Raw genomic sequence first — 23764 nt, 5'->3', positions numbered from 1 at the left:
TGGCAGCTGGGCAGCATAGGATGCCCCACGGCCCTCGAACGCACTGACTGACTTACAGGACAGATCTCACCTCGATTTTTCTTCCATTACTTAAAGTAAAAACTGTTTATAAGCTAGAGAAGCAATGACCACACTGCCATCTCCTCTGTTCTTCACACTGCTTTTTTAAATGAAGTAGCTTACAGAAGCCTGTTGGCTTGTTGGGTTGCAAAAGCCCCCAAAGAAAGAAGCCTGGACTCTGTACAAGCTTTTATTATGTGTCAGGCCTGATACACTGACAACAGGAAACATCAGTGTGCGGCAGCGCTAGATCTCATGTCAGGCTCGTGCTGCTTGCACAGATCGCTCCCCTCCAAATACACATCATCAGAAAAAAAACTTTTTAAAGAGATTTTAAGCTATAAACCATAGCATGAAACTTCTACCCGACACACAGCACAAAAACATAATAGGTAAAACTAAGGGAACTACTACGCAACTATAAAAATATAAAGTATGTGGGGTTACGGCAAACGAGATAAACTGAGACTAAAATCAGATGAAACAGTTTAAGTAAACTTGCCCTCTTTATTAGGAACTTTTTATTCTTTGAGTTTTTTGGCTATTAAAATTGTTTTTCTGATCACAGGAAATAAAAGACATTAGAGCCTTCTTTGTATTGTAAGCATTTCAATGATACACATGTAATAGGAAAAAACCCTCTTTGAAAACAAGTTCTTCCTCTAACACAGAGATACCGAGTCCTTCGCTTCTACCAACAGATAACAAGAGTCTTCCAAATAGTCGAAATATATATGAGTAGAACCTAAGCATGAAGTGATCTGGACTGAGCAAGTGCTTTATAAATTAAATACGCTTTTGTGATTGAAGTTTTTTGCTGTTACTTGAACTGTCATGAATGGAAAAATGTTTCAACCAACACTTCTGCAACCAAAACAACGCAAAACACCAGTACCCTCAACCCTTCCCAGGAGACAACGTCAAATCTTTGTTTTTGTAATGCATACATGGAATTGTCACCTGTAGTACATTAAATGTCGTGCAGACCCTTACAGTCGTAAGCAAAGTTGCCATTTTTAAATGCTTACCTCTAACAAGTAAAACAATAAAAAACGATGATTTGAATCTTGTAAAGCTGAGCTGCAATAGGGCTGCATAGCAGATGAAATTAGAAGCAATTGAAAACTTGAAAAAAGGGAAAACTTCTGCTTTTTATTCTCTCTTTTCATCAACAATTCAACTAACATTTCTACTAAATTTCTAGAATGAAGAAATCAGCCTAGCATGATACATATGAGACACAAGATTCTTAAAATATCAGGTGCAGAAAATCACCATGTAACAGTCTAATATGTAAAATGGAGTTTACTTATTTTATAAATAAACTGCTCTGAAATCTTCTGATAAACACCATAAAAATACAGTCTTCACTGGGATTTGAGTGAGCTAGATTTTGAATAAAGAAATTAAAAAGGAAAAAAAATCTGTATTGAAAGATTAACAATTAAAAGACTCAGAACAAGAATGAAAATATCAAAAATAATATAATTTCTTCCCTTCAAGTGAAGAAAATAGAAAGAAAAGGAAGACAGGGCTTTGAAAAATCTCATGAAATAAATCTCTACGTGTAAAGGAAGATACTTAACTGATAACTGAGAAATTCCTTTCCAGTTCTGTTTCATATTAAGTATCTTGCAAAATAACCAACCTCTTAACCTAAGTCCTTATTAAAATACATTTAGAGGCTTAAAGGTTTAAAGAAACCAAATTAAAAATATTTTATTGCTTCTATGTTTCCATATACAGTACATACACAACTGCTGCAACTGGTAAAAAGACAAGACTAGAAATGAAAAATCATTTATAGTTCAACTGAATGACATATAAAAACATAGTGTCCCCAGACTTCATCTTAAAATATGAGTAAATCCTTAGTTTCCCCCTTTCTCCTTCCTGTCTATTCCAGAGCCCAAAGAAACGAAATATTGGTCCTCATTCCAAATCAACTGGCAATTTCCCTCAAGTTCATTGCCTAAAAGTTAATCTGTTACTAAAAAATTAATCTAATTAATCTAAAAGGGAGAGGTTCTACTAGAACGTGATTAAACATCTTTGCTAATAGCAGTCTTGTTCTCTTTCCCTCAATTGTCAAAACATTAAAAAAAATATGCTCTTCTCTATCTGTTCTTGGCTGCTAAAAGCGATATAAAGTTGCTGTGGAAGAAAGGGCAGTGGTGAGCACTACAACATTTGGAGAAGAAACATGCCACCACAACACTTTCACACATGATATGACTTTATGAGGAAAACCAAATGGTTAGTCCACAAATTAAGTAGTTTCCTTCAAAGTAAAAGTCTGAAGTCTTATTTTCATTAACATTATTTGGATAGATTTGTTATTCAGGATGAAAGCCTTATACTCTACCTATTTTAAAAAAACATACCTGGAAAAGATGAAAGGTCATTTTGCATTGTGGTGGTTTACTTTCCCAGACCTGAATTGGTCTGATCTCTTTTTAGCAGAGAATAAATTGCCATTAACATATTAAAGTAAGAAATAGTTACCTAAAGCTAATGTATGGACAGATGCTATGTCAGGCGGTTGTCGATAGGAACCGGCAAATTGGACCTCCTTAATTCTGATTTGAAATAAATAAATGCTATTCCAGTGTATGCCACTCCTCCAGTCATTTTAAAACATTTTAAAATTGGTATGTGTATAGATGGATGCTACTGACAACTTTTACATGCTAAAAGCATTTACATGTTTTTAAAACAGTTCTCAGTTGTCTTTTAAAATGAAGAAAACAAAAATACCGTTCCTGTAGCTGGTAGCATTAGCTCTCTTGGGGCTCCAGCAGTAAGAGTACAATCTTCCTAACATAGCAGCAAACCTGGCAAAGAGTAAAACATCTCTAATACGAAGATATTTCAATCATTCCACTCTCTGCAACCTACCAATTTGCCTTACTAATCTTGTCAGTTAGCTCACAAAGACTCAACTTTCATATTCTACTTAAGCATGATGAGCTGCTTCAGAAGCACTCCACTACTGTTTTGAGACATAGAGAATTCTTTTGGTTGGAAAAGACCTTTATGATCATCAAGTCCAACCGTTAACCAAGCACTGCCAAGTCCACCACTAAACCATGTCCCTAAGTGCCACGTCTACGTGTCTCAAATATCTCCAGGGATGGCGACTCAACCACTTCCCTGGGCAGCCTGTTCCAGTGCTTGACAACCCTTTCGGTGAAGAAATTTTTCCTAATATCCAACCTAAACCTCCCCTGGTGCAACTTGAGGCCATTTCCTCATGTCCTTTCTCAGTGAGGCCGCTGGTAGAGACTACCTCTGGCCTGACTGGGACCAGAAACATGGAACACTGCTGTTTAATTTGGGGGTAGAATTTAATCAAAACTTTCTTTACAAAACGCTACTTGTTAAAACTATACACGGGCTCAGTCAAATCGGCAGCAGCAAACACCACGCCCAGAGGCCCGAGAGCCACCAGCTTTCACATCAGCAAAACCGCAAATACCTACCAAGCATCTGTTTGAAGGGCAACCCTCTGTGTGTTTGGCTTTTGGGTGTGGGTTTTTTGGCCTTTCATACTGGCAGCAGTGAAGCTCATGAATAAATGATAAAACTGCCAAACACAGAAGGGGCATCATCGCATGGCCTTGACACCAGTGAGTGCCAGTTACTGTTACCCATTGCCAAACATCGTCAAGTGCATTCAGGTCACTTGGCTTCTCCATGCAGGCACAACGTATAAATGATGTACAAGAGTAATTACCAGAAGTCCAGCTTTGCAGGAGCATAACGGAATAGCTTTGTCTTACAGGGAAGGGAAACACTTTTAAGTAGCAAATGCTTCAAGCTTCAAGTAGGCGAGCCTGCAACTTGAACTTGCAGAAACTGCCTGAGACGGTGTCTTCATTGAGGTCATAATATATGCATTTCTTCATTACAGATAAATGAAGAAGTAGACAGTGTATCAAAGCTCAGAAGAGACTCAGTAGTACAGGAAACCAAACTAAAATACTGGCTATTTGCATTATTTAGCAGCCATCTGTAAACACCAAGGGTGCCTAACTAGTGTGCTCTATTAAATTTCAGCAAATTCTTGGTAACTTATTACTACAGATATTTTGATTGTGCTTCCTTGATTGATATTAGCGATTTTGGTACACTCCCTTCATGTTGCTAATCAGGACTTTGAAACAAGAATAGACACTGTGCTTCTCTGACATACAACTGGAGGGGATGTCCCTCTAACTCCAGAACACTGAGGGAAAGACCCCTCCCAAAATCCTTCCCAGGTTTCACACACAGTTCTGAGCAGCAAGACCCTGGCAACGGAATCAGTATCATATGGATTAAATCAAGCATACGGTGCAGACAACTAGTAAAGCTAATAACCCACATAATTTCGTATTGAATCCTGTCAATTTAATTTAAGGTGCTCTCTAATAATCTCAGATATGACTGATAAGGTTGAAAGGAATCAACCTTGCAGGAAGAACAGTCGACTCCTCTTTACCACCCTTCACAGCTACCCAGAGTTAAGGCCACCCCGCTTGTACTGCATGCAAGTACAATAACCAGAGTTCTTCCATACCATCCAACATCGTTCGATAGCTCCAGCAAAGAGCAACTTTACTTCGGCTATAGCAAAAGATGACATAGGGATACCCACTTGTGCTAAGTTTGCAGAGGGCACACGTAAGATAAAAACGCATCTATTTGATTCTTAACAATGACTTCTTTTGGGTGCAAGTTATGTGGCAAGTAATGAGCCAGAGACATCTCCCAAGCATCCACAAAGTGCACAGCAATTCCTGAGAACATTTTCCTCATGACAGAATCAAGCTGAAAGGAATACCAGTCACTGTTAAAGAGGCTCACTTCCGGTCCAAGCTCCTGAACGTTAGCGGTTCTGATGACGATTAAAGTCTTGGGGCTGCGATCCAGCAGTTGAATAATTGATCTCCGAATGTTCCTCAGCCGCCGGATATACACTTCCACAGGGAAAGTGCTGAAGTGGGACCATATAGTGATGGCTATCACCGTGTTTCTCCCACCCACTATGCCATTCAGTTCATTGGCAATGTAGCGCAGTTCACTGCTAAAGACTGTTGAAAAGCGAATGGGTGGCCCGTGACAGCGGAACTTCAGTAGGATATTGTGCTTCAGGTCCACAGACATGAAAGGGCCCACGTTCTTAGGACTCCCCAGGTTAAATTCCACTAGATCTGAAAACCCAAGAACAAGCATTAGTGAGAGACGGCATAAGATCAACAAGATGCTAGGACCACAGGGCAAAAATAGCAGGAGATAAGGAAATCTGAACATAATTCTAAGAACTCTAAAATGAAACAGAAGATGAATGTCATACATGTGCTAGCAGCATATTTCAGAGTGGAGTTTCTGGGTGTTGAAATTTGCAGGACAGCACATTTCAACTTCCAAGGCTGTCAATGCCTTTTCCAAGTTTCCCAAACTATTTTCTTCTCTCTCTCATAAAGGACATTTTCCAAATAGACTCCTTCAGTCATTGTTGCCCTATGAATCCAGTGCTCATGGGAACCCTTCTGGCAACTTTAGGACTCCATTAAATTTAAAGATGACTTCAACTTGTAGGCATTAAGGAGCCTCAAAGTCTGTGCTCCAACACAACTTAGCTGCTTTGAGGGTAAGGGGTGAGGGAGGAATATCTAATTGGCTACTGAAATTCTGTTATTTAAGTTAAAATAAGGGAAATACAAGAAAGGGCCCAAACCCAATCTACAGTAATGGAAGTAATTGGCTACTTCATTCCAAAGTCACTGGTGCGACTGGGATGCTGCAAGGCCTTACGCAGGTGCCCTAAGTGACTTCTGCCATGCCCCCCGGGTGGCCACCTTAACTCACAGCCACAGCATCAGTCCTCATTGGTGAAATGTTTTACAAGGGCAATTTTGCAGACACCTTGTGGCCCCATTTCCAAGGCCTGCATATTTCCTGTGTCTGCCCAAGCATTTGACTAACTGCCTTTCTGCCAGAACTTGTGATGATGTTTTGACTTTCCTCTTTCCTTTGTTTTGTCATTGTCATTCAGTAAGATTGACTCTGTATCTGAGATGCAAGAAATAAGGCTTTGCAGAGGTCTTTAAGGACAAAACTAAATTAAAAAAAAATAACCTGGAACAAATGCTGTCAGATATTCAAACCACTGCCTTATTGTAGAGTCGCCAAACAAGTGGATTACTTTTCCTTGTAAGCACTTGGTTATATCATCTGACTTGTTAAAATGATGGATCCAGTGTGTTCTGGACCTCCACTGGTCTTCATAATAAAACCCAGAAGGAGAAACTGTGGGATCTTCAGCTTTGTCCATACTGCTGGCATCTGGAAGAGAAAAAATCTTCGAAATTAACATACAACAAAACTAGCCACCATAGCCTTTGTGGACATATAGCCAGTGATGGATGAACATCTTCCCTAGTTTAAAGCCAAATAGTATGATGTACTGTGTAGATTAAAAAGCTCGATGCATCACACTTCTGTAAGCGCAAGTATTTCACCCCCTATTTCTGCAGCAAAACCTGCAATTACTGACAGAGTTGGTTGAACAATTACAGTTTAACTTGGTTTAAATTAAATGGTATCTCTGATGATAAGTCAAAAATAGTAAGTGTCTGACATCTTTCACACTTAGACCGAAGTGCTCAATCGTGGATGCTTGCAAAGGGTACAGAAGAGCACAGGCAGAAAGATCAGCAGAACACCTTCTTCTCCCAGCCTGGGCCAGGTGCCAGAACGCCCAGTCCCACTGTCCCTTGGCTGGGGACACCTGCAGCCCCTGTGCCAAAGCGCACTGCTCCCCTCTAGTGACCAAGAGTCTTGCCTGTGCCCTTTGCACGTATGAATTATGAGACTCTAATTCCACGGATTTCATTCTTTCTCTCTGCCATCTAGCCCCTTTCCCCTTTTACTGCCTGGGACAGGTGGCCTCCTGAGGAGTAACTGGACTACACCAGGAGAGCTTTGTCCAGTAGGATGCCCATTTCACTTGCAGAAGTTGGATGACACCTTGCAAGCAAGGGCCAGCGATTACAGGAAGAGAAGCTGCCATCTCATGGTTACATCAGTCAAATGTTGCCATATTTCTCTTAGTATCCAGTGTGATACTAGTACATTGAACTTCCATGAGGTCATTACAGGTTCCTCCTTTACCACATGCATATTCAAATACCTAAACTAAACAAGCATGGAGCTGCTCCCTGGCACAAACACCAGCTGCGTGGCGCAGACACATCCAGCTGTTTAAACACTTTTACCGACCTTGGCGTGGAGACTACCTGTTAAGAACAGCCCCTGCCCTGTCCTAACTTGCAGCTGTTTGCGAAAGCACACATTGCCATGGCCAAAATCATGTCAGGGACCATTCTAACTATGTAAAAGTACAGGCAGTGGAATTCCAAGGCCCAGAAGCATCCTCTGGTAGATGCTTCATTATAACACAGGTATAGCCAAACTCTAAACACTCAAAAAAATCAGACTATAAGCATCTACAAACACCCATTCCTAACAGGCATTTTTGGTCTCTCTGTTTCTATACAATATTCTCTGTGTCTTGCATTAGTAGATGTTAACCTCCCTAGACCTCACAGAGACACTGTAAAAAGCAAACTACTATTATGTTTGTATAACTGTCCTGGTTTCAACTGAGATCAAGTTAATTTTCTTCCTAGCAGCTGGTGTAGTGCTGTGGTTTGGATTTAGGATGAGAATAATGTTGATAACACACTGATACTGTAGTTGTTGCCAAGCAGTCAAGGACTTTTCAGCTTCTCATACTGCCTGCCAACAAGAAGGCTGGGGGTGCCCAAGAAGCTCAGAGGGGACACAGCCAGGACAGCTGACCCAAACTGGCCAAAGGGATATTCCATACCATACGATGTCATGCTCCGTATATAACTGGGGGGAGGGGGGTGGGCCAGGAGGCGGCGCAGCTCAGGAACTAGCTGAGCAATCGGCTTTGGGTGGTGAGCAATTGTGCTGTGCATCACTTGTTTTGTATATTCTTTTATCGTCATTATTAACTTCCTTTTCTGTCCTATTAAACTGTCTTTATCTCAGCCCACAGGTTCTACCTTTTTTTTCTTTTCAATTCTCTTCCCCCATCCCAGTGGGGTGAGGGGGAGTGAGCGAATGGCTGTGTGGTTGGCTTAGCTGCCAGCTCGGTTAAACCCCGACAGATCTTTTGGCACCCAAGATGGGGCACAAAGGGTTGAGATAATGACAGATCTGACCAGAGCGTGTTAAAACAAATTCCTTATAAGCATTCGTTACATTAGTTTAATAGTCACTGGTCACAATGTTGTATTATTTGTTTATATGGTTGTGTAAAGTAATTCCTTACTTGCGTTATGTATTCCCTATGGTGCTGCTTATCACCTCTGGGAGCTGGATGAGAACTTTCCTTTTGCTGCACTGTGTGCTACTCGCTTATGATAATGTTATTGACCATGAGAATGATTTGGTCTGTGTAGACAGCATTGCTGTCATTTCCGTACCTCGGGCGCCATCTCCTGGGAATTATTAATAATCACACTCTCTACCTTTATTTCCCCAGAGAACCAATCTACGGGGGAGACCGTGGAAATACTTTCAGCTTCACCTCCCCTTTTTCCTTCAGGGTGGTTACAACAGCTCTTGAGAATGTTGAATATCCTTAGGATGTTCAGACCAGCACGCTGCTATTGCTATGTCTCCTGAATGTGTTTCAAGTCTTCTTTAGGGTTCAACAACTATTTAAAAGTATTGCCCAGAGATCTGCCCCGAGGCTGGATAGTTCTGAGTGGCAGGGTATGTGGGATAGCATGGGCAAATGCCTAGGACAGTAGGCACCTCCACTGCTTTGGAACTTCACCCCTGAGCAAGTGCAGAATCCTGAAAAGCTAATAGAATATTTGGAAGAAGTATACTGTCACCCTGGCAATTCTAGAGAGACACAAATCACTGCAATGTGCTGGGGCCTGGCCCATGCCTACCGAGCTCTGTTCAACACTATCCAGTACCCTCAGAGGGAAGAGAAGGTCTCTGGATCTGAGGACAAAATGACAGGCACTGCAGACATTCCAACCCCAGCAACAACCACTGCAGCTGAACCAGAGAACCCACCCATGCCACTATCAGTCACCCTATACACAAGAAGAAATACACAAAAAAATCAGTTCCCTTAGTAGGGGATGACGATGAACCAGGACCATCACAAGAACAGGAGGAGGAGGCAGAGCCAGAGGTAATCACCCGATCCCTCTCCCTGAGTGAGCTGCGAGACATGAGAAACGATTTCAGCTGCCCTCCAGGCGAGCACATTGTCATCTGGCTGCTCCGATGCTGGGATAACGGGGCCAGTAGCCTGGAATTAGAGGGCAGGGAAGCCAAGCAGCTGGGATCCCTGTCCAGGGAAGGGGGCGTTGACAAGGGCGATTCAGAAAAAAGACACAAGCCCTCAGCCTCTGGAGGCAACTCTTGTCAGGCAGAGGAAAAGGACAACCAGGACTGTGTGGATTCGATGGCCTGGCACGTCAGATCCACAGGAGTATAAGGCTCTAGTGGGCACCGCTGCACAGTGTACCCTAACGCCATCCAGCCATGAAGGGGCAGAACCCACCTGTATTTCTGGAGCGACAGGGGGATCCCAACAGCTGACTGTACTGCTGGAGGCCAAAGTGAGTCTAACCGGGAATGAGTGGCAAAAGCCCCGCATTGTGACTGGCCCAGAGGCTCCACGCATCCCGGGCACAGACTGCCTCCAGAGAGGGTATTTCAGGGACCCAAAAGGGTACCGGTGGGCTCTTGGCATAGCTGCCTTGGAGACAGAGGAAACTGAACAGCTGTCTACCTTGCCCAGTCTCTCAGAGGACCCTTCTGGTGTGGGGTTACTGAGGGTCCAAGACCAACAGGTGCCAATCGCTACCACGATGGTGCACCAGTGGCACTATCACACCAACCAAGACTCCCCGATTCCCATCCATAAGCTGGTTCGTCAGCTGGAGAGCCAGGGAGTGATGAGCAGAACCCGCTCACCCTTTAACGCTCCCCTGTGGCCAGTGCAGAATGGGGAGTGGAGACTGACGGTAGACTATCGTGGCCTGAATGAAGTCATGCCACCGCTGAGCGCTGCCGTGCCGGACATGCTAGAACTTCAATACGAACTGGAGCCAAAGGCAGCCAAGCGCTACGCCACAACTGATATCAGGAATGCGTTTTTTCTCAATCCCTTTGGTGGCAGAGCACAGGCCACAGTTTGCTTTCACTTGGAGGGGCACCCAGTACACCTGGAATCGACTGCCCCAGGGGCAGAAACAGCCCCACCATTTGCCATGGACTGATCCAGACTGCGCTGGAACAGGGTGAAGCTCAGAGCACCTGTGATACATCGATGACACCATTATATGGGGCAACACAGCAGAAGTTGTTTCTGAGAAAGGGAAGACAATAGTCCAAATCCTTCTGAAAGCAGGTTTTGCCATAAATCTAAGTAAGGTCAAGGGACCTGCACAGGAGATTCAGTTTTTAGGAAAAAAAATGGCAAGATTGGTGTCGACAGATCCCAGTGGATGTGATCAATAAAATAGCAGCCATGTCTCCGCCGACTCGCAAAAAGGAAACACAAGCTTTCTTGGGTGTTGTTGGATTCTGGAGGATGCGTGTCTCCAATTACAGTCTGATTGTAAGCCCTCTCTATCAGGTGACCTGGAAGCAGAACGATTTCAAACAGGGCCCTGAGCAACGACAAGCCTTTGAACAAATTAAACAGGAAATAGTCCATGCAGTGGCCCTTGGGCCAGTCCAGGCAGGAGCAGATGTAAAGAACGTGCTCTACACTGTAGCCAGGGAGAATGGCCCTAGCTGGAGTCCCTGGTAGAAAGTACCAGGGAAGACTTGAGGTCGAGAATACTGAGGATCCAAGGCCGCTACGCTCCAACTGAAAAAGAGATATTGGCAGCACGTGAAGGGGTTCGAGCTGCTTTGGAAGTGATTGGTGCTGAAGCACAGCTCCTCCTGGCACCCCAACTGCCGGTGCTGGCCTGGAGGTTCAAAGGGAGGGTCCCCTCTACACACCACACAATGGATGCTACGTGGAGTAAGCGTGTCGCGCTGATCACGCAGCGGGCTCCAGTAGGAAACCCCGTTCACCCGGGAATCTTGGAAGTGATCACGGACTGGCCAGAAGGCAAAGATTTCGGAATGATGCCAGAGGAGGAGGTGACACCTGCTGAAGAGGCCCCACCATGTAAGAAACTGCCAGACAATGAGAAGCCATATGCCCCGTTCACTGACGGGTCCTGTCGCATCGTGGGAAAGCATCAGAGGTGGAAGGCTGCCCTATGGAGTCCTGCATGACAAGTCGCAGAAGCTGCTGAAGGAGAAGGTGAATCGAGCCAGTCTGCAGAGGTGAAAGCCATCCAGCTTTAGACATTGCTGAAGGAGAAAAGCGGCCGATGCTCTGTCTCTGGACTGACAGAGATGGACGGTGGCCAATGTCCTGTGGGGTGGTTACAGCAATGGCAGCAGAGCAACTGGCAGCGCAGAGGCAAACCCATCTGGGCTGCCCCAGTGTGGCAAGATACTGCTGCCCGGCTAGAGAAGCTGGTTGTAAAAGGACGTCACGTAGGTGCCCACGTACCCAAGAGTCGGCTACATCAAAACAACCAGCAGGTGGACCAGGCTTCTAGAACTGAAGTGGCTTGAGTTGATCTGGACTGGCAACATAAGGGTGATTTATTTATAGCTCGCTGGGCCCAGGACACATAAGGCCATCAAGGAAGGGATGAAACATGCAAATGGACTCGTGATGGACGGGTGGACCTCACCATGGACACTATTGCACAGGTTATCCATGAATGTGAAAGATGCGCTGAAGTCAAGCAAGCCAAGTGGTTAAAGCCTCTGTGATGTGGAGGACCTCATAGACACCTGGGCCAAAGAGCATGGCATGGAGTGGTGTATCACATCCCCTGTCACGCACCAGCCTCCAGAAAAATCGAACAATACAATGGACTGCTAAAGACTACACTGAGAGCAGTGGGTGGTGGGACCCTCAAGCATTGGGATACACATTTAGCAAAGGCCACCTGGCTAGTTAACACCAGGGGGTATGCCAATTGAGCTGGCCCTACCCAATCACGACTTTTACATACTGTAGGAACGGATAATGTCCCTGCAGTGCACATGAAGCCAGTCTAGGTTACTCATGCTTCATGCAAAAGTAAACCCATCTGCAGGATTGCTTTTGCTCAAGGGCCTGGATGCATTTGGTGGGTGATGCGAAAGGATGAGGCAGTCCAATATATACCTCAAGGGGATTTGATTTTGAGTGAGAATAGTCAATGATTTAAATTGTATGACGTTAATTGCTACATAATAATGCATGTCATCACTACTTTGATTGCTATATGCCATAACAACAGTATTACAGTAAGAATCACCCATATTAATGAAGAATGAACTTTGATGAAACCGAGCAAAGTGCAGCAATGATGAAACCAAAACTGGCTTCAGCAACTGGTGCCCAGCAACTTCCTCAAAATTGACATCTTCGACCCATAGACTGTGAGCATGGGCCACGTCAGATACATCAGCTACAAGCTCCAGATGCAGCGTGCAACAATACACCACATAGCATCTCCCCCACCCTGAGAGACTGTTACAACAGATGGAGGCCAAAGTCATGGACTAAAGGAACCCAATGGATGTTTCGTGGACATTTATGACCATTTTACAGACATTTCAAAGCAGTGGTCCATTGACTAAGGGAATGACATTCTGTGTGTATATAACAAAAGACAGGAAAAGTGGTGGTGATTAATTGCAATGTATTGCAAGGTGTGGGACCCGGGCATGACGTAGATGGTATAGAATAAGAGGTGGATACTGTCCTGGTTTCTGCTGAGATCGAGTTAATTTTCTTCCTAGCAGCTGGTGTAGTGCTGTGTTTTGGATTTAGGGTGAGAATAATGTTGATAACACACTGATACTGTAGTTGTTGCCAAGCAGTCAAGGACTTTTCAGCTTCTCATACTGCCTGCCAACAAGAAGGCTGGGGGTGCCCAAGAAGCTCAGAGGGGACACAGCCAGGACAGCTGACCCAAACTGGCCAAAGGGATATTCCATACCATACGATGTCATGCTCCGTATATAACTGGGGGGAGGGGGGTGGGCCAGGAGGCGGCGCAGCTCAGGAACTAGCTGAGCAATCGGCTTTGGGTGGTGAGCAATTGTGCTGCGCATCACTTGTTTTGTATATTCTTTTATCGTTATTATTAACTTCCTTTTCTGTCCTATTAAGCTGTCTTTATCTCAGCCCACGAGTTTTATCTTTTTTTTTTCCCTTTTCAATTCTCTCCCCCCTCCCACTGGGGAGGGAGGGGAGCGAGCAAACAGATGTGTGGTTGTTTTAGCTACCTGCCAGGTTAAACCACGACAATAATACAAAAACTATAATCATGAGTACCACAGAAGAAAAGCCATTAAAAAATTTTATCTTTGGATGATTCTTTAAATCAGACAACAGGGACAATGAAGGAAGAGAATAAAAACCCAACTAGTAATGTTGACTCATCTAATACATATGAAACAGGAATCCTAAAAGAAAAGGAAAAAAACCCTCTTCATATGCTCGTATAATTAAAGACTAATTCATAATATGAATTCATAACTTCAGATCATTTTTCTTAAGTTTTGATGTAAAAACATTTCCATTTTTTACCTTTAGAATTGATTCTTACACTACACATTTATATATATATATATATATATTAAAAAATGGTACTAGAACAACTTTTTGGTACCTCACACTACAACACCAGCATTTCAAATCTGTGTATAGTATCATACCAGTTTTTGCTCCTGAATTCTGAAAACTATTACTCTTGGATTTTATAGAAGAGAGTAAAAGCTCCAATCTGAATAGTTACAAACCAATAGAAATAAAAGCTTGTATTTCAGAAAAGTAAAGTTTTTTAAACCAACTTGATCTACATTTAGCCCCAAACAGAAAGGTATGTGCAAAAACAACAACAGCAGAACAGTAATTTAAGTGTGCTGTCAATCCTAACAAATCTAAACATCCATGATCATTATACCAATGTATTAAGTTTGTTTATTCAGAGACTATTCTTATTAGAAGGAATTTCCCTGAGGAATACCTTGCTACTCCTATCGACCCTTTCTAACCCAGCATTAATCGTCAGGACATGTAGACAAGCTTTGATCATCTGTAACTCCTGAAAGATGGGCAATATAATCAGATTTCCAGCAGTTTCTGTGAGGAAATATATAAGATTAAAAAAGCAACCAAAAACATGTCATCTAAAGGATCTAAAGAAAGAAGGAAAGGAAGGAAAGGAAGGAAAGGAAGGAAAGGAAGGAAAGGAAGGAAAGGAAGGAAAGGAAGGAAAGGAAGGAAAGGAAGGAAAGGAAGGAAAGGAAGGAAAGGAAGGAAAGGAAGGAAAGGAAGGAAAGGAAGGAAAGGAAGGAAAGGAAGGAAAGGAAGGAAAGGAAGGAAAGGAAGGAAAGGAAGGGGAGAAAGTGCTGCTGGCCTAATAGCAGCACTCTGGTTCTTTTAGTGAACAGCAAAACTAAAAGCAAAAAATGCAGTAGGCTGTTTTCTGTTAAGACTTTAACGCTCAGGTAAGGAACTCTACCCTTATTGTCTCCTACAACCTTATTAAAAAAAAAAAATAATCTGAAAAGCTTTTGTCCTGCTTTTCATCTGGGATAGAGTTAATTTTCACCAGAAGCTGTGAGGGGACACAGCCAGGACAGCTGACCCAAACTGGCCAAAGGGATATTCCATACCATGTGATGTCATGCTCAGCATATAAAGTGGGGAGCTGGCCAGGGAGGAGTTGGGGACAGGCTGGGCATTGGGTTCCAGGCAGTGAGCAAATTGCATTGTGTATCACCCACATTATATATTTTAAGTATTGTTGTTGTTATTTCCCTCTCCCTTTGCTGTCCTAGTAAACTGTCCTTATCCCAAACCATGGGTTTTACCTTTTCCTTCCCATTCTCCTCCCCATCCCGCTGGGGGCGAGGAGTGAGCGAGCAGCTGCGTGGTGCTCAGCTGCCGGCTGGGGCTAAACCACGTCAGCTTTGAATTAAGAAGTAATTCACTGTGTATCACATTTTATGCAGGCTTTTTAGAGGCATAAAAAGCATGCACATGGATATGAGTGAGATAAAACCTCTAAGTTCAACTTAGTACGGACAGTCCCTTTGTTCTGTTTTTAGACAAGGTACAGAACAATTACGTTCTGGTCCACAACTGTAGGTTCTGACATCCTGTGGTAACACAAACGGTAGTAATACTTAAATGCAAATTGTCAAAATCTGTTAGATAAAATTCTTAACAAAGCCAGGAATTAAGAAACACCACACAGCTGCTTTTGCTAGATCAACTTGAGAGTTTGGTGAGCAGTTACTGTAAGACATTTTATATCTCTGAGTAAATGCTAGAAAAAAGATACTTCTGGCAAGCGAACAAACTTTTTTTTTTAAATTCTTTTTGCTAAAAATCCCATTTATGTATATAATTTTAGAAAATTTTGTTATTTGCACTGAACATATTACAGTGATACCTAAAAGCCTTCATGTTCTCAATATGAATTTAAAAGTTAATTTCTATTGCATGCTATGAAAACAAATCAGTTACTGTCTCATGCCTGGTGTTCTTTTTATAAATTTAATTATGAATTACAAACAAGAATCTTTTAAAGTTCACTTTACCTGTAAATGCCTTGGGCTTTACAATCACTGAATCGGGTCCACTGGAGAGTATTGGCCTTTTGATATTCACATCACTTGAACAAAAACAATAATAATAGTTGTAAAATTTACCATAAAATTTGAAGGTAGTATTAATCTCATTTTTTCTTAATCCACTTCAAATAAGCACATAGGACTCACACTAAGAATTTTTTACTTTAAGTTTAGTCTGCTTCCGATAGCTGAATTCATTCTGTATTCATTTCCTCGAGACCGCTATCACTATTCTGAATCAGAATTCAAAATTTCATAGCACTAGGACACAAATCTCGTGCACGTTTTCACTAGCACAAACCTAGATCAAGCTATCAGAGGTCTGCAAGAAAGTTTGGGGGATTTACTACAAGGATGGGAAGTTCCCAGCTCGCGGTACGTATACCACTGCCAGGAGACAAGCCACCGAAGGGGCGTGCTGCAGCAGCAGCAGCTCCCAGGTCTCTTCCATAGGCGCTTCCCGCAGTGAATCCCTCTGTCGAGGTAATTAACGCTTTCAGCCCCCGTAATCCCACAGCCTGGTCCCCAGCAGACCGCGGAGCTTGTGGCGGTCCAGCATCACCACCGCCTGCAGTTCCAGCTCTAGACTAGAGCAGAGGTCTGTCCTGCCTCTGGGGCAGACGGTAGCACCAGCCAACGTCCAACCAACTTCAGAGATCCCTAGGAATAAAGTCTGCCAGTAGGGCAGCGATTTGCTGAATACGGAAACAAAGCTCGTCCCCCTAAACACCAACAAACTTCAGAAGCATGCGTTTGTGGACCGCAATGAATTCTGATCATGTTGTGTTGGACACATCACTGTGGTACAGCTGTGACAGGTGAGGAGATTTCATACTAGGTTCTTGTTCTGTCTTTTGTTGCTGTTTTAATGAGAATCCCTCTCTAATGTTTTTCTCTATTTAAGAGATAAATTATTTGGAATTTCTATAAGCCATTTCAGTCAAGAATCTCAGAGCTGAACGAAACAAACAAAACAAGCTGAAAAAAAATTCCCACTCCCATTTGGAAACATCATCAATCAGTATCAGCCATATTTTACAGATGAACTGCCCGAGGCACAGAAAGTCAAAAGACCTACTTACAAACTTGATAAGGAATAGCAAAAAAACAACGCCGCTGATTTTGATTTCTGGTCTTCACTTACAAACATGCATACATACTTTCCTAATTAAATATCTGGAGCTGCTGCTCTAAAATCTTTCCCAATTTAAGCCTCAAGTGGACATACTGCTAAAACACTTTCCTTCAGCACCTTTTTTGGAGAGCAAGGCAGTAGCCTACAACTACTGTAGTTCTGACACTACACAGTAGCTAACTTTGTCTAATTTCAGCTGAGGGCACACACAGAAGCAGTCCTGTCACATTTAGCCATCCACTAAGAGATGTATCTTTTTAAAATGCTGAATGCAGAAGAAAAAGATGACTGTGAAACTAATTTAACTTGACACTTATATAACATGCACAGATGATTTCCACTTGCACAGGTATTGCTCAGCAGTTTGTTGTACCAGGTGTTTTCTTCATGAATGACTTAAAATTATTCCTAAGATTTGAAAGTCATACTGAGCAACAAGGAACACATTGCATTACATGTAAGATGACTTTTGCTGAGGATAAAAGCAATTGGTATTTTGCGTAAAAATAAGTCTAAAACCTAGACCTTTCTTAGGTAGTTCAGACTTGGCCAAAACTACATCTCAAAGCATTGTTACTGGTATTGCAAGCGTAGGTGTGGAAACAAAAAATAAGGAAACAGTCCCCAGACTAACACCTGCATTGGGTCTGGCTGAGGTGGAGTTAATTTTCCTCACAGTGCTGTGCTGCGTACGGGCACCAGCAAGGTGGTGGTAACACACCGGTGTTTTGGGTGCTGCCGAGCAGCGCTGGCACAGCACCACGGCTGTGTCTCTCCAACAGCCCCCTCACCAGCAGGCTGGGGGTGGACAAGGTCTTGGGAGGGGACACAGCCGGGACAGCTGACCCCAGCTGACCACAGGGATATTCCATACCATATCACGTCTGCTCAGCAATAAAAAGCCACCAGATTTAGACAGCACGGTCTTGTGAAATTTAGCAGGTGTACCAGGGTTGAATTCAGAGCACAGAGAACTACACTCTAAGTTTCTTTAGTTTAAGATGACTGTGTTCTTGCATGGCTGAAAGGAGGGGAAGAGAATATTCAACAACTCACATCAAACACCTGCTCCTGCAGATACACACCTTCGGTAAGGCAATCTATCATATTTCACCAATAACCCAGAGCTTGTGAGGTTTAAAAAAAACAAAAAAAAAACAAAAAAAACCCAACCCTGAACTGAGTAGATATAAATTCAACAACATACATACCTTTGGAAAAAGAGGCTTTCCTCTTGTGTCAGAAGCCCTTTTTGATATCCACCCTTGGCATGGCTGATTCGGCTGGCACAGGACAGTTTTCGAGGCTTGTAACAAAACCATGGCTCACCCGTGTAAAGATCTGTGAAGTTACAGACCGGGAGATCTCCAGGCAAGCAAACATTGCACTCGGTAGTTTCCGAATACCTCCCAGACTTGAACGAGCTTTTGAAATAGACCCTGTCCGGCTTTTCTTCTCGTAAACGCAGGAGGACTTGGATTGCTTCACTCGGATGGACAAGTGACACAGAAACTTTGACCTCTCCTGGCCAAAGCAAGGTAAAGAAGACTTTGTAAAGGCCGTTACGGCAATCTACAATCCTTCCTGTTGCTCCAGCTTTCAGCAGAGGAGAGTGAATTCGTGCCTGTAGATAGTCTCCACCATACTGCTTGGGTTTGCCTTGGAAATCCTTCACGCGAACAAGCACCTCTAACTCATCCCCCACCTTGAAGAACCTGCTGGGTTTCACAATCACAAAGTCACTATGTGCAGGATCAGTGCTTTCTACGAAGGCAATTTTGCCATCAGGGGGTTTTGGCCACAGTATTGCAGCAAGCAACGATTCCTGTTCTGCTTGTTCTCTTTTGGACAAAGTCTGCTGCTTGTAACTGCAGTAAGGCTTCCTGGTAGTTTTGGTTGTCTGGGATAGAGAATGCTGGACATTGTTTTCTGTTATCCAATTTGATCCCGAAATTGTGTCATCATCCAGGTGCTGGGGAGGAAAAAGATTACCTGAAACCATGCTATTAAATGACACACTATGAATAACAGATGCTTTGTCAGGAAATGATCCCAAGAACTGGGTTTTGCTTTACACAGTTATGAAGCTGACCAAATGAAGCAACTTCACCAGAAGACACAAGTCTATTACCTTGATTGTGGACTTCCTAAGGAGACACGTAAGGAACCTGTGGTTACCCTGCTCTGGCAAAGCTTTTATATAAAGCAGGCCAAATATTTTCTATGGCAGTATTCTGGCTACCAGTTTATTCTGCAAATATCAGCAATGTGAAAAAAAAATAATTACAAAAGGTCGTATGGTTACACAGTAAATTGTAACTCCTGATTAATTTTCTTACTGTAGGAACATTTTAGTCTTCGAGCACAATCAAGTCTAGTAGCTGTCCGACATAATGCAAGAAAAATGGGTTTCTTTGAGACATTACACTGCAGATGGATCTGATGTACCACCTGCATGTGCTTTCTGGAGAAGTCTGCTGCATGTAGCAGCTGCAGTCATGTATCTGGTCGCACTCACGTTGCTTCTTATCTAATTACCTGAAATGTGGGTTTCTCTGTAATGTACAGATGAAAGAAATGGAGGAGAAGGAAGGAATGTTTCCTTTGCATTTGAATGCTTTGGAAGGGCAATGAATTTATGAACTGGTGGGCAAGTAAAATAGTCTAGGACAAGCTAAGACTAAACAGGCAAAAAAAAAAATCTCTTTACTTTTAAGATTTTAAAATCTATATGCAGCTTCTTCTAGAGCCAAATGAAACACAAGCAAAGCATCCCCTAATCCACACAAGAGTTTAAAAATTCAAACAGTTAAATACAGTGCTAGAGAGGGGGCTTCTGTTGTGATTTGAGTCTGCCCAACACTGTATTTTTATGCAAATGACCACAGAGATACCATCTTCTTCATGAGATAGCACAATTTTGCAGGATTGCATTAGGGAAATTTAAAAAATAGCACAGTCTAAGACCCCAGAGCTACCTGTGAGATTCCTAATCAGCAAATCCAAACTTACACCTCTAATAGGCACAAAATAAGCAGTTAATGAGTACTTAATTATCAGGTGTATATAGTAGAACTTATCCATACTTGTATTTCATAGAGAAGCAAAATACGTCAAATCATTTTTTAAGCAAAGATTAAAATTATACAATGTACCATTCACATGGCATCAGAGAATATGCTAGCTTAGATTTGAAAGATTGCTAAAAAATTAAAACTACGCTTGATAGAGAGAACTAACACTTAAAGGAAATGGCAGGATCATTAACTAGCTTAAGCCACATATCTAGTAATCTTAACCCTTACGTAAAAGATGTTTTAACAAGAACTAGTGTAAGGAAGGGTCAAGATGACCCTTCGCTCTGCTTGCATTTTTGTAACCAATCACAAGATAAGGAGGTAGTAAATCAGAAGGGAATGAACACGGAGGATTCTCTGCTAATTAGGAACCGGTCTGAGTAAGTTTTGTGGTGAAGGTGAAAAGTGCACAGTGAGGAAGACATACGGCCTTCATCCCCGAGACCCCGGCCCACGACCACCAAGAGGCAGTGCGCGTGTGCAGCTGAGAGGAGTTAAAGGCGGAGACAATGGAAATGAACTCATTGTAATAAGACCAACTTTCCGCGGAAAGATCATGAATATGTATAGGTGCTTTTTGAATATGTAACATTCTATCGTATAAAATTCAAAGGGAAGTGCTGCAAGGCGCGCACGATTTTGGTGGGACGACCCCCCGTGCTGCCCAGCGCTGAATAAACATACCTACTTTACAACTTCACAGGTTGTGGAGTCTGTTTTCCGCGCGTCACGCTATTTGACATTTGCTAAAAGATCATTGTATTTACCAATATCCTAGTGTTTTCTGTTCACTTCCTCCATAATTAACTGCCCAGTAATGTACTAAAATTCCCAGCACTTACATTAAAGCCTTACTTATTGTTATAAACCTTTCTTAGTTCATTGAAATATCACCTAGAGTACATGTACATACCAAGTAGTTCCCCCCGCCCCCGCTACATTTTATTTTAATTTGCCAGTATATTACAGTCATTTGAACAACACAGAGATTCAGTATAGGTTTTTTTCGAAGAAAGGTAAAGCTAACAAGCAATTGAAACACACAGGCTTTTGAAGGCTGTTACATAAGAAGTTGGTTTTGATCAGCTTAAGAGTAAGAGGATAATGAGCACACTAGGATGTAGGATGGATACGCAGAATCTTCTCTTTGATATCCATGTTAACTATAAAATCTGAAACTGTAAATTGTTACATTTTAACCATAAAATGTAAATTACAGGTATCCACAGATACAGAAAATGTTATTATCACAACAGAAGTTTTTGCTTCTCTTTTACATTTCCACCCAGGATTTAACAAATTTTCCCTGAAGGCCATCTGAGGTAATTCGTAATTATTTCTATTTCCCATCACAGCAGGCAAAAATGCAAACATCGCTGCATGTTGCTTTTATTAATCCAATAAATTTCAGGCAAAGCTGAGAATGAATCTCAGGCACAGTTCTAGTTTAAATCTTGCTTACGTGCATTCTGGAATTAAGCCAAGTTTCTATTTTTGGATACTTTCACAACTTCTTCCTTTCACTTGCTCATGCATATATATATATATATATATAACACAGAAAATACTGCATGGAAACATTTTTAAAAGATAGCTATGTATTTTGATGAATCCAACAAGCTGGTAACTACGTCTCAGTCAGTAAAAATATTTAAGCATTTTCCTAAGGAGGGGTGGAGAGGGAGAGTACCTGTGTTTGAACACTCTTGTGTTCAGTGTCAGCTCCCAAGATCAAGTTTCTGTATTTCAGTTGGTTCTTCAATGGTTGGTACTTCAAGGTGGGGAGGGGTGCATGGAAAAAAAAAATTCTTTCAAATAAAGAAGAGAGATGGCTATCTAAGGACTTAAAAACAGACCCATCACTATTTTTAACCTTCTATAAATTTCTTCAGGGTTCTTAACCCAGTCTTTTTGTCAGAGATCTAGATGATGTCGTTTATGGCCTAGCTAGCCTTGCTGAAGTCTTTCCAAGGACATACCTATATATTTCTGTGGAAAAGGGTGTAGAGAACACTAAGCCAACAAACTCATACCTTCAGAAAACAGAGCAGAGAACATAGTTCAATGTCTCTAAAGCAGTCCACCTACGCAGCCTTTTTAGCAAAGGCCCAGGTCAAAGCTCTTCACTTGTATGCAGCTCAAGTCCTGGACAAGCACTGTCACTTCAACGCCAGCATCTCTAGGTTATGACCCATTAAGCAGAATAGATCATACTACAAATGTTTCCTCAGTCAATCTTCAAGGGGGAAAAAAAACAAACGACCTCTATGAAGGTAAAACCAGAGCTTCTTCAACGTCCTGAAGGACCATTCTTTCTGTCACATCCTTGTTCATCTTTACAGCCCTCTCCCAACCCCAAACAGGACCATGTATTATTGCAGAATTATAAGCTTACGTGTGAAAGTAAACTACACCATGTATGCTATTCACAGGAGAAAATATCACAGAGGTTCCATTTTCCAGTTAAGGCAGGGAAAGCTTCAGAGTCAATTCATATACCAAAGATCCTTGACTGGAATAGAAAAGCTTTCCAAACCATCTCCCTTTAAGTGCTTCCCAGGCTCATCTCCAAAAAAGTGCTCAAGCTCTCCTACCCCTATGGATACACATGGCTTGCCCTGAGGCAGATTAATAGCTTAGTCTGTCCCCACTCTATTCCCTACTCTCTCTTTCACTGGCATTTCTAAATCTCTCTGGCTCCTGTACATTAAGAAGTCATACTGAGACCGTGCAGAACTGCAGGCTCTCTACTCTAGCTAGCAGCCAAAATAAAATAAAATTTCCTTTAAGTAAGGCAGATAAAGAGCATTTCTCAAGATCTCTCCAGAGTACTCTTCTTTGTCATGGTTTTACCCCAGCTGGCAGCTCAGCCCCACTGGCAGCTGCTCGCTCACCGCCCCCCCCGCCCCGCAGGATGGGGGAGTGAATCAGAAGAGTAAAAGTGGGAAAACTCATGGGTTGAGATACAGACAGTTTAACAGGTAAAGCAAAAGCCACACGCACAAGCAAAGCAAGGAATTCATTCCCCACTGCCCAGGGGCAGGCAGGTGTTCAGCCATCTCCAGGACAGCAGGGCTCCATCACGTGTAACGGTTACTTGGGAAGACAAACGCCATCACTCCAAACATCCCCCCCCGCTTCCTCCTTCTTCTTCTCCCAGCTGAGCATACACTGAGCATGACGTCATATGGTATGGAATATCCCTTTGGTCAGTGGGAATCAGCTGTGCCAGCTGCATCCCCTCCCAACTGCTTGTGCACCCCCAGCCCCCTTGCTGGTGGGGTGATGTGAGAAGCAGCAAAGGCCTTGGCTCTGTGTAAGCACCGCTCAACAGTAACAAAAACATCTCTGTGTTATCAACACTGTTTCCAGCACAAATACAAACCATAGCTCCATACTAGCTACTATGAAGAAAATTAACTCCACTCCAGCCAAAACCAGCACATTCTCCACCCCTTATTCCATACCATTTACATCATGCTCAGGTCCCACACTATCCAATACATCCTCATTAACCCCCACCACCCTTCCCATCCTTTGACAGATTACAGAGATATCATTCCCTTAGTCTATGGACCACTCCTGTGAAATGTCTGTAAAACATCCGTAAATGTCCATGAAAAGTCCATTGAATTTATTTAGCCCATGACTCTGGGCTCCATCTGTTATGGTGGTCACTCAGGACAGAAGTGGTGTGTTGTGTAGAGTTACTGGGCACCAAAGCCAGCTCAGG

The 23764-nt window shown here is 42.7% G+C and overlaps 1 protein-coding gene across 3 annotated transcripts in view; it reads right to left on the bottom strand.

Moving 5' to 3' along the window:
- Window positions 1-1753: 1753 nt before the first annotated feature.
- NXPE3 (neurexophilin and PC-esterase domain family member 3) overlaps window positions 1754-23764 on the bottom strand; it is a 33038-nt gene continuing 11027 nt past the window's right edge. The window contains exons 4-8 of one of the 3 annotated variants that reach the window (XM_054801657.1): window positions 21722-21802; window positions 18166-18926; window positions 15787-15860; window positions 6184-6390; window positions 1754-5255 (exon numbers count right to left, since the gene is read on the bottom strand). In XM_054801657.1, coding sequence (XP_054657632.1) covers window positions 4705-5255; window positions 6184-6390; window positions 15787-15860; window positions 18166-18926; window positions 21722-21802 — 1674 coding nt within the window. In that variant the 3' untranslated portion in view covers window positions 1754-4704. The remainder of the gene's footprint in view (window positions 5256-6183; window positions 6391-15786; window positions 15861-18165; window positions 18927-21721; window positions 21803-23764) is intronic. The other 2 variants (XM_054801676.1, XM_054801666.1) reach the window with 2 other exon arrangements.

The sequence above is a fragment of the Grus americana genome, chromosome 1 (genome assembly GCF_028858705.1).
Source record: "Grus americana isolate bGruAme1 chromosome 1, bGruAme1.mat, whole genome shotgun sequence".
NCBI classification, from domain to species: Eukaryota; Metazoa; Chordata; class Aves; order Gruiformes; family Gruidae; genus Grus; species Grus americana.
The sequence above is the reverse complement of the archived record's forward strand: the minus strand, read 5'-3'. Positions and strand labels throughout refer to the sequence as shown.